We start from the raw sequence: 15,160 nt of genomic DNA, 5'->3' as shown, positions 1-15,160 counted from the left end.
TAATTTAGAGATGATAGATTATAAATCATACACGGCATCCATGACTTAGATTCCAAATTACGTGGGTTGCACTCAGCCACCCAAAGTCATGATCACAATTGGACCCACACATTCATAATAATTTCTATCCCTATATCTATATTTATATCTATATCTATCTATCTATCATTCTATCTTTCTATCCATCTATTCAAAATATGTTCTCAACCTGTAACTAGAGTAATCAACCAATATTGTAATATTATATCATCTACAAATAGTGAATCATCCGGATAAGTCATGCTCTATTGCATTAAGATCTACCAACTTATCCATTTCATATTCAGGATATTAGATCAAGTTGAGAGACATGTGAAGGAACATTTGAGGATATGGTTGATCTACCTCTAAACATTAAGGAGGAGTTAGTCATAGATGCAATGTCTTGGCCGAGGTTTAGATATTTTTAGTTTATGTTAGATCAATGGCCTGCTGATGGCAATGCTGGGTTTCCTTTTTCTGGCTAGATCTTTTCTCGCTGATCATCTTTTATTATTTTTTTTATTCCTTTTGATACAAATCTGATCTTTTAACCAAAAAAAGAGTGACACGTGAAGGCTTCAATTGGCCTAGTCATTTTTGTTGTAGATAGCTATGATCGAATCTCACCTTCAGAGTGCTCTTGCTCTGTTTGCACAGCTCTCTTGCATTATTTGGCTCCTTTCTCCCCCTAATTAAAGATGTTGTGACCCATCTTTTCTCTCTCTCTCTCTCTCTCTCTCTCTCTCTCGGCTTGCATGCGTGCGTGAGTGGAGTTGTCCAACGCTCAATGACTCAAGGTAGGAAGGCTTAGATGGCCAACCCCAGAAAAAACTTTGTTTGGGCACAAATTGCGTGAAAGTAATTTCACGTGCAGAATAACTTTCATGACAAGAACATGTACTTCCAGCCATTCTTTCTCATGTTCCCATTTTGTCCTTTGATCTCTCATCTTGATCTACCTTTTTCTCTCTTTAGTGGCCTTGTAAAACAGTAAAAGTGGAAAATCATTTTGATGTTTTGGGTATTTCCATGAAATTATCAGTAACCCCTGGATTCCACCATATATTTATATGGGACCGGACAACTATATATATATATATATATATAGATAGATAGAGAGAGAGAGAGAGAGAGAATGGCATCCTTGGTGTTGTTATTGGAAGCTTTGATTATGAAACGATGTCACCATTGTCTCCTTTCGGTGCTGAGAGAGGGGAGCATGAACAGGGAAGGCCGACAGGGTGAGGTAGATGACGGAAATCTGCATAATTACCAATCTAATTCTAATTCTAGTATGGCCACCATGGTCATCACAACTACAAGAACATCAACACCAATAACAGTGCAGTACTTTGGATTTCACCAGCAACAGCAGAGGCAGCATCGCACTTTTAAGGGTCCCTTTGTTGCTGTTTACAGTAGAGATGAGATGTACCTCCAATCTTGGAGAATCTCTGAATGCTGGCTTTAGGGTAGAGTTATATAACCCTTCTATCTTCTAGTGTGATTCATCTAAATTTTATCCTTTTTTCTTCTTTCCTTCCAAGTCCACTTATAACTACTAATGTAGGCATGCTTATGTGATTATGGTACGGAAACTTAGTTATATTACATTCAACCAAAAGAAATTGTAAATGACTTCATGAACCTAAAAAGTAGTGAGAACTTAAAAAAATGGTTAGTTGGGGTTGAGTCGTGTCACTGGTCATTCTCCTTAAATTGTCTCTACTTGTTTCTCTAGTAGTCTTTGAATTCAAGAATCCATACAGGTGCCTTGCCAAGGCGTGTATGCACTTGTGTAAGACAACCCTAAACCCAACACTCAAGTAGTTCAGACTAGCTCCTTCCATGGATCGAACCATCATGTAATTCCCGAGTTTGGATCGTCTCCCCATGTGATGGTCACTTCCATACATGGGATCTCATTGTCCACGGAATATCAGACTATGAGTCAATGATGCTTTAATTTCTCTAATTCATGGTCTAGATACCCCTTGAGCGATGGAATCCCATGTGAATAGAGTAACTCCTTCCCAACGTGGGAGTGGATCCCTTTTTGGTTAACACTTGAGAGAGAGAGTAATTTTTTTTTGGTTATGCATTTAATGTTTAAAAAAGCTTATGAGGATTCCATGCACAGTGGATCTACCTTAACAAGTTAAACCTTTTTTTGAAACAGTTCATTGTCAGCAATCTAGGAACCCCCCAACCCCAGTTAAATTGGACTTCATGGGAATAAAAGTTTCCTTGAAGGAAGGAATTATCTTGAGACTATGATGCAACAAAATTGAGTTTTCTGATTCTGATTATATGCCAGATTCTTAAACCCCTCTTTTGTATCGACCATGAATGCACTTGGATCTTCAAATGAATGAATGCTTAAAAAGGCAAGCAATGCAGTGAACCAGAGATGTTTCAAATGAATAAGAAGAAGAATACCTGCATCATTCGAGTATTATTTCCAGTAAACATGGATCAAATCCATGAAAATGGCAGCAGCATCAAATGGTACATAGGTCGCAAAATTATTATTGTTACAGTATCCAAGAAAAATTGTTACTGACTAGGACCCACAAGTACAGCAACTTGGGTTCTACTCTTTACAAAAATATAATTGGGTCAGCCTGTAAAATAACAGACCAATAATATATTGCACAACATAGATGGACTGTTAAGGCAGAGATAGATTAATTCTCACCTAAACTCAGAAGGGCGCACAATTTTCATATTTGAAAACATGTTCTTCCCTCTTATTATTTGTTCTCTAATATTTTCCTGTACATTATAGGAGCAAGGCTCGAAAATGATCGACGTTCCATTTACACAAGGATCTGTGATTTGGCAGCACCACGGGAACACTTTATGCGGCCTGTTTTGCTCAATGCACAGACACAATTCTCAAGGAGCTCATAGTCCTCCTCCAGGAATAGCAAGGATGCCATTTCTGGTCTCTCTAATAGCATTTTTGATGTCAGGAACCCTGCGATTGTCCATGTCTGGAATAGCCGTGATTGCTTTCCTATAAACCTTCCATTTTTGGTGTCATAATATTCAGGCCACTGGTCCACTCGGAGCCTCTGCTCTGCCATGTTAACCGCCTTTCTGGCCAGTTCTGGATGCCCCATCTTAATACAGGCCAGGGTGAACTGATACATATCCCACAGAAAATAAGAATCAGAACACGACCGACGAGATTCAAATGAACCAAAAGTGTACCAGTCCACAGTGCATGCAAGCATAAGGTTTCTCAACAGCAGCTCAAGCGGTCCAGACCTAGATGTCCTGGGCAAAAAAGTGCTTGAAGTATGGATGAACCTATCTATTCTCTACCACTGGATCCCTCCTTTCCTTGGTACATATTTCCAGTTAAAGGCAGTGATTCTGTGGCAATGATAATTAGGTTCATTTTCTTGGGTCCATATTAACCACAGAAATATGACACTGCCACAATCAAATAAAAATCGGCAATGAGGAAAGTCAACCTTTTTGTCCCATCCTGGGCAAGGTTTAAAACTTAGGATCCTGATCCAGAATAGTCACTGGGAATCCTTAATTGACTTGATCCTTAGTGCACATGCCAGATAGCAGGAACAACATTTTATGGATGATATTTCTGTTAGTATTGGATCTACTGGATCGGCCACTGGGGATCCTGAACTGACCACAATACTTGAAACCATGATAATTGACTTGAGTGTTCCCAAATTAAAGTTATTTGATAAATCCAAAAATACCTGCCATATAAGAGTTGGCCAAGATCCGCTGTTGTGATATGACCAAGGTCTGCAAAAGACAAAAGATCCAGGAAGGTTCACTATCTTTAGCTAGGTTCAGAATTCGAGAAGCAGTATATCAACAGAACAATTCTAATGGTGTCCTTTGTTCCAAACTTATCTCCAAGGCAAGTGAATAAAGCATAGAAAGATAACTACTGAAACCCATAAACATTACACATAAAGACTCACGTATTCTTTGGATCACTGCCAGTGATAATACGCCACTCCTCATACTCCAGAGCAGGGTAGCATATTTTAAGAGGCATATGCCCCACAAGATCATCCCATTTGGCTTCAATCAAATTTAAAATACCCTCATTCTGTTTCGGAGTACTTAAAGATGAAACAATGGCCCAAAGATTGCCTAGAGTGAAGAACCTAAAATCCATGTGAGCCGGCTGTAGATTGCCAATGAGATAACCACCTTTCTCTGGAATCCAATCAACTAACCAAGTAGGAATTTGCTCAGGATAGATATTGAACTTGTTAATGGCATCTGTTGAGTATTCCTCTGTCTTGTACCGATATATTTCATTGATCTTCTTCATATCAAGCCAATAATACTCCCTAATGTGAAATGATAAAGCACTCAGTCTGTTATTGATGGCCCTAACCAAATTCTTTGATCCATCATTGAGAGTGAGCATCTCACGGGAGCACCTCAGGGCTGAGTAGAACAAGGCCTGCAATATCAAACTTTTGTTACAGATGATTTTAGTGCAATGAAAGACATAAAATAAAAGAGATGAGGACAACTGCCTAGTGCAGACTGCAGTTGGTGAAGCGTGGTGCGGTAAGCCCATGCTCACCAGCGGGTCTCTTGTCTGAGCCTCCTGTATCTTACCTCCCCCCACCCCCCTTTTTTTTCTTCTATAGAGTAGGTACTGATCCAGAGAGAGACATCACACTGAGAATTATAATAATTTAGTAGAAGACTAGAAGTTCTAGATAACATAAGCAAAGAACCTGAGCAGCTACTTATGATTCTTCTAAACTTTTCATGTTCCAAAAGGAATCTCTTTCTAAACTTTTTCATGTGCCAAAAGGATTGAATTCCCACCCCAAAAATAAAAGATCAAAATTTACAAAACAAGCTTTCCTCACATTGCCCCAGAGTGTAAAACAAATAAACAAGCCTTCAGTTTCTACAACTCTTCAATGGGAATTCTAGGCACTCATCAAACTTTCTGGCTAAAAGATGATAGAGATTTCCCACACAAAGCCACAAACTTCATGATGAAGTTACAGAGCACTAACCTTCAGTTTTCTACACCTCTTCAATGGAATTGTTGGTACTAGGCAATCTTTTAAGCTAATTGATGATAGAGACACTTCCCACATAAAATTCAGGATGAAGTTGAAGATACCAGACTTAAAAGGGTAGAATTAGCATAATGAATGGGTTTTTCAACAAACCAAATAACTGATGTCTTTTCTGATAAATGATGAATATTTCATCATCCAAAATGTGAGATATCACAGAATAGCACATCCTCTTAGTACCTTTTATGCCCCCCTCCCCCCCCCCCCAAAAAAAAAAAAAAAAAAAAAAGAGAGTCATATTCATAAAACAAAATCTGTCTACTTGTTTGAAGTGATGAGGAAGGACACAAGTACTGATGAGCTCTAACCGATGTCTTTAAAGGAAATGGAATGGTGAAGCACCAATAACTTCTAGTTTAAAACAGACCTAGTTGAGTTGAGCTTTGGAGTACGAAGGGTAAAAGTTGTCAGAAATAATAACCTACTAAGGTAAAATTGTGTCCGCAACAGAAAGTTAGCTTTGAAGTAATAAGGGAAATTTGGTCGTAGTTATAGCTTCTCATGGTAATGCCTGGAAAGTTCCACTACCACTTGAAAATTAATTCCAGTAAAACAACAATAATTTCTCAAAAATATTTATATACAAACTTGCAAATACCAGCATATACCATTATATGACATCAGTTCCTGACTCTACCCTCCCCAATGGAAACAAAATTGGCATTCCTATCTGGTTCTCCTCAGAGGACACACTAAAGAAGGAGGAGATCTTCACTGAGAGAAAGTAATAAAAGCCGATGCAGAAATAGGAAGACTTCAGACTCTATAAAAGGAAGTTGCAATCAAACATAAGATATTAGAAGTACTTATTCAAAGTTTGCTTGTAGAAAAAATTCCGGAGGGGAGAAAAGTGAAGGACAAAAAAAATTGTATTGAAAAAAAAATAAAAAATACCCTCATAATATAACACTGTTGAATCCAACAAAAATCTAATACATATAAAGGAAAATGAAGAGAATTTTATATACTTGTCAAGTATACTGAACCAGATTTGGAGGTTATTTCAGAGAGTTAGACTGAGATCAGTGTCCAACTAGCAGACCCCAACATGAGACCAAACCAGGAAATGCTGGCCATCTTGCACTGTTGCCAAGGGGAAGGGGTTAAGAATGACCAGAGAAGGCAGTTTATTTTGGAACAGAGAGAAAAGAGCATGAATCACCTTGAATTTTTACTTCTTCTTTTAACATAAACACCTTGAGAACATTTGCTAAAATTCTAAAATTTTCAAAGCAGATGGAGGTCAGTCCTCATCCCCTGCAGGCATGTGGGAAAGAGCAAAAGAGTTCATTACAGCTCCCCATGAGAGTCCCACAGGATGGTCGTCACAGGTTCATCTAGTGGGGAGTCTCCAAGAACCAGTACATTTGCAGTCCCAAATCTTCAACCTTGTTGATTTAGACATATAAAGCACATGATCTCCAGGAGAGTCATGTACAGTGAGGTGCTATGCCCATTTTTCATCCAACAAGAGCCTATCAGAATATCATCACGCAATGAAGCCTGGGATCCCTTTACTCCCCCAAAAGTTAGAAAGTTATCCATTTTGGCACAGGAAGGACAAAGATCACAGTGAAAGATGCCACTCATGCAATTACTGCCTTACCCTCTTCACAAGAGGCCGTATTCATGACTGCCCTTTCATTTTTTGTTTTTCTTCCTCCCCTCCCCCTCCCACACCAATATGGTCCACATGTCACTTATTGAAAAGCCTCAAGGAATCATAGTAATTTTATGTATCAGCAATTGAAAGGTACATTATACAGTAAGCTCGACTTACTTGGATCTCAAGGGGGTGGCCATGAGTCCCCATCCGCCGGTCAATCATGCAGGAGCCATCAGTGACTAACAGTGAAGGGAACATGTCAAACCCATCAGTTAAACACAAATTCATTATCAGTTTTATGCCCGTCTGGACATCCACCCTTTCTTGCAATGTATAATCGCCAGTTATTTTTCCATAAGCTCTCAACAAGATAATCCACCACAAACCTATAAAAGTAGTCAACAAAACAACTTTCTTCAGAGTTCATCCCATATCTGACGCTTATTGAACTAGAAAAAATTTATGCGGAAAAAGAAAAGAAAAATGTGTGCATAGGGAACGATTCAAGGACCACACAGCAGCATCCAAATATTCACCATCTGAATCATAATAATTAGCGTGCCGGAATCATAAACTTTAGTGACTTAATAACTGCTGCATATAGAACCATGGTACACTAACCAGAATCAACTGGAGCGACACGTCCAATTGCTGATTCTCCAAAATCTGGATCTAAGACTTCCTCAAATGCTCCATCACTGTCCTCAAGGGGCACGGTTCTCGCTTTAAAACTTGCTGGCATCAATCCTTGGCCTGGGCTGTAGCAGTCCACTGTTTTCTCCCAGCTCTGAATAAAATACAGAACAAAACAATTTAGGAAGAATGTGTAAGTATCAAACTTTTGGTAAAGAACAATGTGAGAATAGCCACTGAAGGCTGGGCATAAAAAATTGAATAGTTGGGTTAATCAATCCAATTGAAATGTAAATTAGAGTATCAATCCCAGGTATAGCATCTTTCCATCTTAAAAATAAATAAATAGAATGATAGACCGCAATAACATTCAGGAATCCATGAAGCAATGAACATTTACCAAGTTTAGGTTTAACAAAGACAATGACCGACCCCAAGACATATATGCCACCCCTAACTATCCAAACACCATCATAAGATCTCAATGAAATAGAGAAGATCCGGTATGCACAGGGGACAAATCATCCTTCATAGTGCAACATTAAGCATATATACAGTCATCTGATTTATTAGACCAATATTGCTACCTAGGAAATGACACAGCAAAAAAAATCTCACAGATCATCCTTTAGATATCTTGCTATAATCCTATACCTATTTTCAATTTCTGTGATATGAATTCCCAAAAAAAAAATATTACTTGGAAGCAAACACACAAAATATTCATTAGATGGCGCTATTAAGTAAAAAAAGAAATGAGGAAGTTAAAAATGGTGATAGCTTACCTGTAATTGCAGAGTATGCAGGAGAAAGTTCCTCACAATCTCCCCTTCCCCTTTAAGCATGAATGCAAGAGCTGATGGGACAAAATCACGAATGAAGACCTGATCGTAATTGAGAGGATGGTTGTCAGTAGGGTCGTTGGCCGCAACAGTCCCCACAGGGCTCCCACAGTAACTCACGATTGAGCTACGTAGCAAAGCCCACGCCTCCTTTTCAATCTCCGACACCTCTCTCTCTTGGGTTGAAACAGAAACCTCATCCAGAACCTCTGAATTCCCTATATCTAAATTCAAACGACTATCTTCTACCCTCTGTTCTTCTTCTTTCCCAACATCTACATCCTTCTCGATCCTTTCTACCACCAGGGGCTTCACATTCATGCCGCCCTGAATATAAATCCTCTCGAAGCTCTTCTCATCAACATGAGCATCAACGGAGGTGGAATGATGCCGAACATCAGAGACAATATTCGAAATTACAGAACTTGACCTACTTCTATCTGGGCTACAACAACCTGAAAAAACCCTGGATTGGCCCCAATTGGAATCGGGGCAACAGAAAGGTCTCTGATTAGGACCATTTAGCAGTTTAAATCCGAAATGCCGGGGAGAACATAGATGAAATTGGCAGTCTTGGACCAGTTTTGATCGGAAAATGGGCAAGAACGGAAGCTTTCTGCAACTAATTAGGATTCTACAACAGGGTTTCATGGTGCAGATCCCGATGGAACCACTAGCATTCATACCTCGATAGGAATTGGAATCAAGGGGGAAAAGATATAAACTACTCTTAATCGGAGACTTCTGAGATGATTAATTTCAATGTAAATAAGTGTGTTTACGACTCTGTTTATCTTGAAAAAAAATTGAAAAACAGAGATTCAAGCAATAAGGGAAACAAAAACAAGAATCGAACAGAGAATTATCGATTGAAATTGGAAGATAAAACAAAGATGAGAAAGAAAAAGACTTGATTTTTCCTCTACTTGCAGAAAGATGGAGAACCAAGAGGAACGGTGTTTGAAGCTCCCATATATATAGGCGGGAGAAATGGAGATTTCGGAGACAGGGAGGGTAAGTTGATCTCAAGAGCAGAAACCATAATAACTACCAGTGGAATTGGGGAAAAAGGTCAAGGATAATGACAGGAGGAAATGACCAAAAGCGCCCCCTTAAGATTCTGGTATTCTGATAAAGAAAAAGGGATATAATGGTAAATCAAAGAATTCTGTATTTTTATAATTTGGAAGGTCAGACACGTCGGTTGGTGTCAGTTAAATAAAGACGAAAAAAAAAAAAAAAGGGAAAATAGTTTCCGTGGGAAGGGATCCGGCTCCCTCCTACGTGGCCACAACTCCAACCCGCATCGGACAACTGGGAGAAGTAAAGGACCAAGCACCCCCAATACTTCCGGCCGTTCGATGTGTGTGTTGGGCGGATATGGGCGTTTGACTTGATCCCGGCACTATGCCAAAATTAAGGATGTGAATTTGAAATCGAAAGTGTTTATCGAAATCGAATTGAGCAGTTTATATTGAAACTATAAAACCGTTTAGTAAATGGTTCAATTATGGTTTCAAGTTTCAGGTAGATTAGCTAAACGAGTTGAAATCGAACCAATCCGTTTAACCCGTGGTTTCAAACCGAATTGAAACCGTGAAAACTTACCCATTTAAACCGTTAAAATCGATTCGACTGACCCGTGTAAAGATTAAATAAGGTGGTTGCAAAATATCATTAGTATCTCTAAAGATAGCTTGCAAAGATTGAATGCTGCAAACCTGCAAGTAATTCTAGAGATAGCTTGCTCATTATTTGGAATGACGATTAAATTAATCCAACACACTAAGTAGAATGTATACTGATAAAAATGCAAATTTTGCTTATACCATGATATATTAAATATATATTTTTCAATATTATAACACATTATTTTGGGGAGAGGGGAGAAGAAGAAAATCCCTATTGTAAACATTACTTATTGACTTGTTAGATGCATTGGAGACTATTTTCTATCAAAATATTTTATTTTGCTTAGTTGTTTGATTGTTTTAACAAAAAATAATGGTTTGCATTTCATATTCTCAAGATTGAATCATTTATCACCAAAAACAAATTTTAGTAACACATACGAATAAATTAGCAAACCGATTGCTAACCGTTTAGAAATCATATGGAATAATTCGAAACCAAAATCGAAACCATTTAAATACCGTGGAAATCGAAACTGTTTATTAAATGATTGCAGTTTCAGTAAGTGCAACCGTTTAGTAAATGGTGCGATTATGATTTCAGCCAAAATATTTGTGAACTAAACCAAACCAAATATTTCAACAGAAATCAAACCAATTAACACTCTTAGTCAAAACACAAATGGGGCAAAATGACCACCTCTATACCTAATGAATTGTGACAATGATCCCTGGTTGATGCTATTGTGGGCTCTCCTATTGGCTCTTACACTTGCATGACCACATGCCCTCATATGAAACATTTTTTGAAAAAAAAAAAAAAAAAAAAAACCCAAAAATGGGGAAAAGTATGCCAACGTTGCCTTGTGTCCGGATATTTATTTGGTGTGTATACACGTACAAGTTGGTGTCAGTTGATGTGGTAGTCACCGTTTGGATGGGTATATACTTTTTTATCTCTAGGGTTATGGTATTGTATAGGCCAATGGTTAGATTAGAAATTTTGAATTAGAGATATTTTTATGGGACATACAATCGTTTCACCCACACGTTGAAGAGAGAATCTCTCAATCTTTAGGTTTTGTGGTTGTGCTAAGGGTGTTATTATTGTTATTATTATTACTATTTTGAATAAAACAAAATTTATTCATTAAATATGTGGAGAATGCAAAGTTGTTGGATGAAAAGCCCTTTCAACAGTGGAGTAGAATTTTATTATATTATCATATACACATTTTCGATAAGGCCTTCTTTGTTAAAGAGTTAGCAACAAAATTAATCTCCTTAAGACTAGAATTAAAAAAGCAAGCTCTAAAATATGACAATTGCAAGATATCTTCAATAACCACCTGAAGTACCATTAGCGGAATACTTGATGTTATTCTGGTTAAATATAAATTGAGCTCTCAACAATCAAATTCGATAGGTAATTTCTCAATACAATTTGAGAGAGTATCCGAAAACCAGATTCTTAGACATCACCACACGCAACTCTCCACAAGAGTATCGAATAATCACCTCTAGTACTCCACCATGATGATCATTTCTCCCAAAGGGTATCAAATTTTAAATAAATAAATATAAATTAATTATTAAAAAAAAAAGAAGGGGGAATCACATATCATTGAATCTTGAGCTTATACAATTCAAATATGTTCACTAATATAAATGAACTATTGATATAATGAATCATATTTATAATATTTTAAAAACAGACTAGACTCACCGAGTTTGTAGTGTCTCGAGTAAAATACCTAATAATCTTATTTGATTGGGTCGATTCATGATGAGTGTTGTCATTTTTTATTTAACTGAATCTATATAACTCTTAACCAGGTGTTTTTTTTTTATTTTTTATTTTTTTATTTTTTTATTTTGACTCAACTCAAGTGATTCGCCTTAATCAGTACCGGTACCTGATTTTTCAACTATTGCCTGAATTTAGAAATAGAAATAATAGTGCCATGATATTTTAATTGAACTTGCATCTGATGTCGTATGAGGGTGTAGGTATGGTTCGACCAGATCGACCGCGACCTGATGGGTCGACTCGCGACTTGGAGTATATATATAATGTATTGCTGTTTGTTGAAAAAGTCATTGTGTTTTGGGGTTTTTTTGAGCTAGGGTTTCAAGACGAGTTTTCTCACTACTGCTTGGATATAATCTCTCTTCTGCATAGTGAAACATCTTCTTCTTCGCCCGAGAACATAACACACCACGTCAGAACCTCGTTAAATCTCTGTGTCGTGCAGATCTATTGTCTCTTTATTTTTCGTGTTTCTTGGTGTTTGATCTAACATTAGGGAATATCTCATACTTATTACATGGATTTCCAAGGTAAGTGTCTACTCTTTTCCCCTTATATTTGTCCTCCCATTGAACAACCATTCCCATATGCTGGTTATTCAGAATTATGATCGTGATAGGTAACTTCTCCACCCCTATTGTTGCCAGTTCCTGTACATTCATCATGAAGCTTCCATCTCCATCAATATCCACCACAACCTTCTCAGGTTTTGCAACAACGGCTCCTATCGCCGCCGGCAATCCGAAACCCATGGCACCTAATCCTCCCGATGTCAGCCATTGCCGAGGCATCTTATACTTGTACCACAGAGCAGCCCACATCTGATGCTGTCCAACTCCAGTAGTTATAATTGCATTTCCTTCTGTTAATTCGTATAGAACTTGAATCAGATATTGAGCAGGAATAGCTTCTCCATAAGTCTTGAAACTCAAAAGGGTTTTCTGTTCTATAAGCTCTTCTTTCCAAGAAGAGAAATCAAGCTCAAGCTTTGATTTCTTCTCCTCTAACAATTTGTTCATTCCTGTTAATGCCAATTTAATATCAGCAGCTATGGAGAAATGGGGTTGCTTGATCTTTCCTATCTCAGATGGGTCAATGTCGATGTGAACAATTTTTGCTTGGCTAGCAAAACTTTCAACCTGGTCCGTGACACGATCGTCGAACCTGTAAATAAAATTCAAGAGTTTGAATAATTGATTGGTTTGCTTTATCACACTTACTTACAAGGTATTTTTGTTGGGGTTTTATAAGGAGGTGAAAATAATAATCCCACATCAAATATGAGTAGCTCAGAGTTGATAAGGGATCTTTGGCTCGGGAAGCATGTGGTTCTGAGTTCGACTCTTCTTACCTTCTTAAGTCAGTCATATGGGAATTTTAATGCTCTTCACTGATTTTAGTGAAAGTTGAATGGTTCTCATTCAACTCCAGTATGAGTCCATGCTGTTATGGGGTTAGTATAGGCTTGTGAGATTAGTCTGGCCGAAGGCCTAGATATCCGTTGTTAGTGGGAAAAAAAAAAAAAAAAAAAAAGAGTAGCCCGACTAATGGAGTCCGACTCAAATCCTCTTATGATTGGAGAGAAAATTCTTTCCAAATATTTCGGTAAACTACATCTACAATTTCTCCTATTTTTGCTTCTTTAAATACCATTTTAGGTTTTGAAATTCTCCAAAATACCCTTCAAGATTCTATTTCTTTAATTGCGAACAAGAATTGTAGCTAAGTCAACTGCTAAATTTGGTCATAGCAGTCTACCAGGGTACAACGAGAGAATTCTGATTCATACGAGGAGCAGAGCTTCTTTTTATGTTAAGAAAAAAGTGGAAACCATAGGTTGAAAAAAAAAAAAAAAAAAAAAGGAAGGGCTTGGGTAGGTCATTTCTATGGGGATTTTGAGAATTTTTTTCTCTTATTTTGTTTCAAAAGATAGAAAAATAGACTTGACTAGTTTCTTTATTCTTGTTTTTAGAAACAAAAATAGGTATAAACACTTATTTTTATTTTAAAAAATAGGTAAAACTAAATAGAAAAATCAAACGAAATAAATGATATTTTTCCATTTTTAAGCACAAAAAAATGAAAAAATACGTTTCGAGAAACAAAATCAAATGGGCCTTTAGCAACTTACCAACATATAGTAAGGGAAATTTCTCTCTTTGTACAAGGAGCTGAACCGATTTCTAGCCTGATGTGAAGATTTATAGGCATTTAAACACTCTCGGCTATATCAGTTGTATGTACAAAAATTTACAAAGTAAAACCCAATTAGCTATCATATCTTATTCAGATCCAAATTTAAAATTTAAAAAAGTATAATTCAAATTTTGAACATAATTAAGATAGAGATTAACCTGACTCCGAATGCAAGCAACAAATCCGATTTGTGCACAGCATAATTAGCATAGATGGTGCCATACATTCCAAGCATTTCCAGAGAAAGCTCGTCACTAGTGAGCTCATCCGGACTGGGATAAGCTCCCAGACCCATCAAAGTACTGGCAACCGGTATACCAGTGAGCTCTGCAAACCTCCTGAGCTCCTCACTAGAGTTCAAACAACCACCACCAACGTACAGAACCGGTTTCTTGGACTCAGAAATGAAACCAATAATCTCTTTCTAAATGCTTCTGGTTAGGGGACTTGGGTAGACTATCGATGATGCAATCGGTTAATTTCATGGGTTCATTCCAAACGGGCACAGAGACTTGCTGCAGGATATCTTTGGGTATGTCAATAAGGACCGGACCGGACCGGGTCGACCAGTAGAATCAAGGAAGAAAGCTTCGCGGACGATCCGAGGGATGTCATCAACATCGAGAACAAGAGAGTTGTGTTTGGTGATGGGTCGGGTGATGTCCAAAACGGGTATTTCTTGGAACGCATTAGTACCAAAAACGTCACGTGCGACCGGTCCTGTGATGGCGACAAGTGGAACGCTGTCGAGTATGGCGTCGGCAAGGCCAGTGATGAGATTGCCAGCACCAGGACCTGACGTGGCTATACAGACGCTCGGGCGTAGCCCTCGGCGGCGAAGATACCGCCTTGTTCGTGTCTGGGTAGGACATTAAAGATTGTGGAGGACTTGGTGAGGGAATGGTGGATTTCCACGGAGGCTGCACCTGGGTAGGCGAAGACGGTGGTTGCGCGTTCACGTTCGAGGGCTTCGACTAGGATGTCGGCACCTTTCCTGGGTTCATCATTTGCGTATCTGGAGACGAATGGTTCGGCGGCGGCGGCGGTGATCGGTGTAGGGAAATCCATGGGAGGTAAAGGTGGAGGAGCTGGTGATTGGGTTTCAGGAATTTGAAAGAAGGGATGAAGGAGGGCTTTCGCCAGTGTATTTGTAGCCAACCAGTCCGGTAGAAATAGTCTGAAATTCTCATCTTATACAATTTCATACAATTCCACCCTAAACGGTTGACACGTGTAATATTCCATATCTACGATTCAGATTAATCAACCATAATACAATATTAAACCAGTGAAAAAACCATCTTGTATTATGGTTGATTAAT

At 38.2% G+C, this 15,160-nt stretch overlaps 1 protein-coding gene and 1 pseudogene across 1 annotated transcript; both read right to left on the bottom strand.

Annotated features, from left to right (window-relative positions):
• Nucleotides 1–2,441: 2,441 nt before the first annotated feature.
• On the bottom strand, nucleotides 2,442–9,213 carry LOC122094380 (alkaline/neutral invertase A, mitochondrial-like). Its single transcript, XM_042665163.1, has 6 exons — nucleotides 8,145–9,213; nucleotides 7,348–7,513; nucleotides 6,901–7,112; nucleotides 3,987–4,480; nucleotides 3,756–3,804; nucleotides 2,442–3,167 (listed from the first exon to the last, which is right to left on the bottom strand). The coding sequence occupies exons 1-6, from the start codon at nucleotides 8,883–8,885 to the stop codon at nucleotides 2,841–2,843; spliced, it is 1,989 nt and encodes a 662-aa protein (XP_042521097.1). The 5' UTR covers nucleotides 8,886–9,213; the 3' UTR covers nucleotides 2,442–2,840.
• A 2,518-nt stretch (nucleotides 9,214–11,731) lies between these two features.
• LOC122063447 lies at nucleotides 11,732–14,906 on the bottom strand (annotated as a pseudogene).
• Between the last annotated feature and the right edge of the window lie 254 nt (nucleotides 14,907–15,160).

Source organism: Macadamia integrifolia, chromosome 2, assembly GCF_013358625.1.
Source record: "Macadamia integrifolia cultivar HAES 741 chromosome 2, SCU_Mint_v3, whole genome shotgun sequence".
Taxonomy (NCBI): domain Eukaryota; kingdom Viridiplantae; phylum Streptophyta; class Magnoliopsida; order Proteales; family Proteaceae; genus Macadamia; species Macadamia integrifolia.
This window is presented reverse-complemented; position numbering and strand designations above follow the sequence as displayed.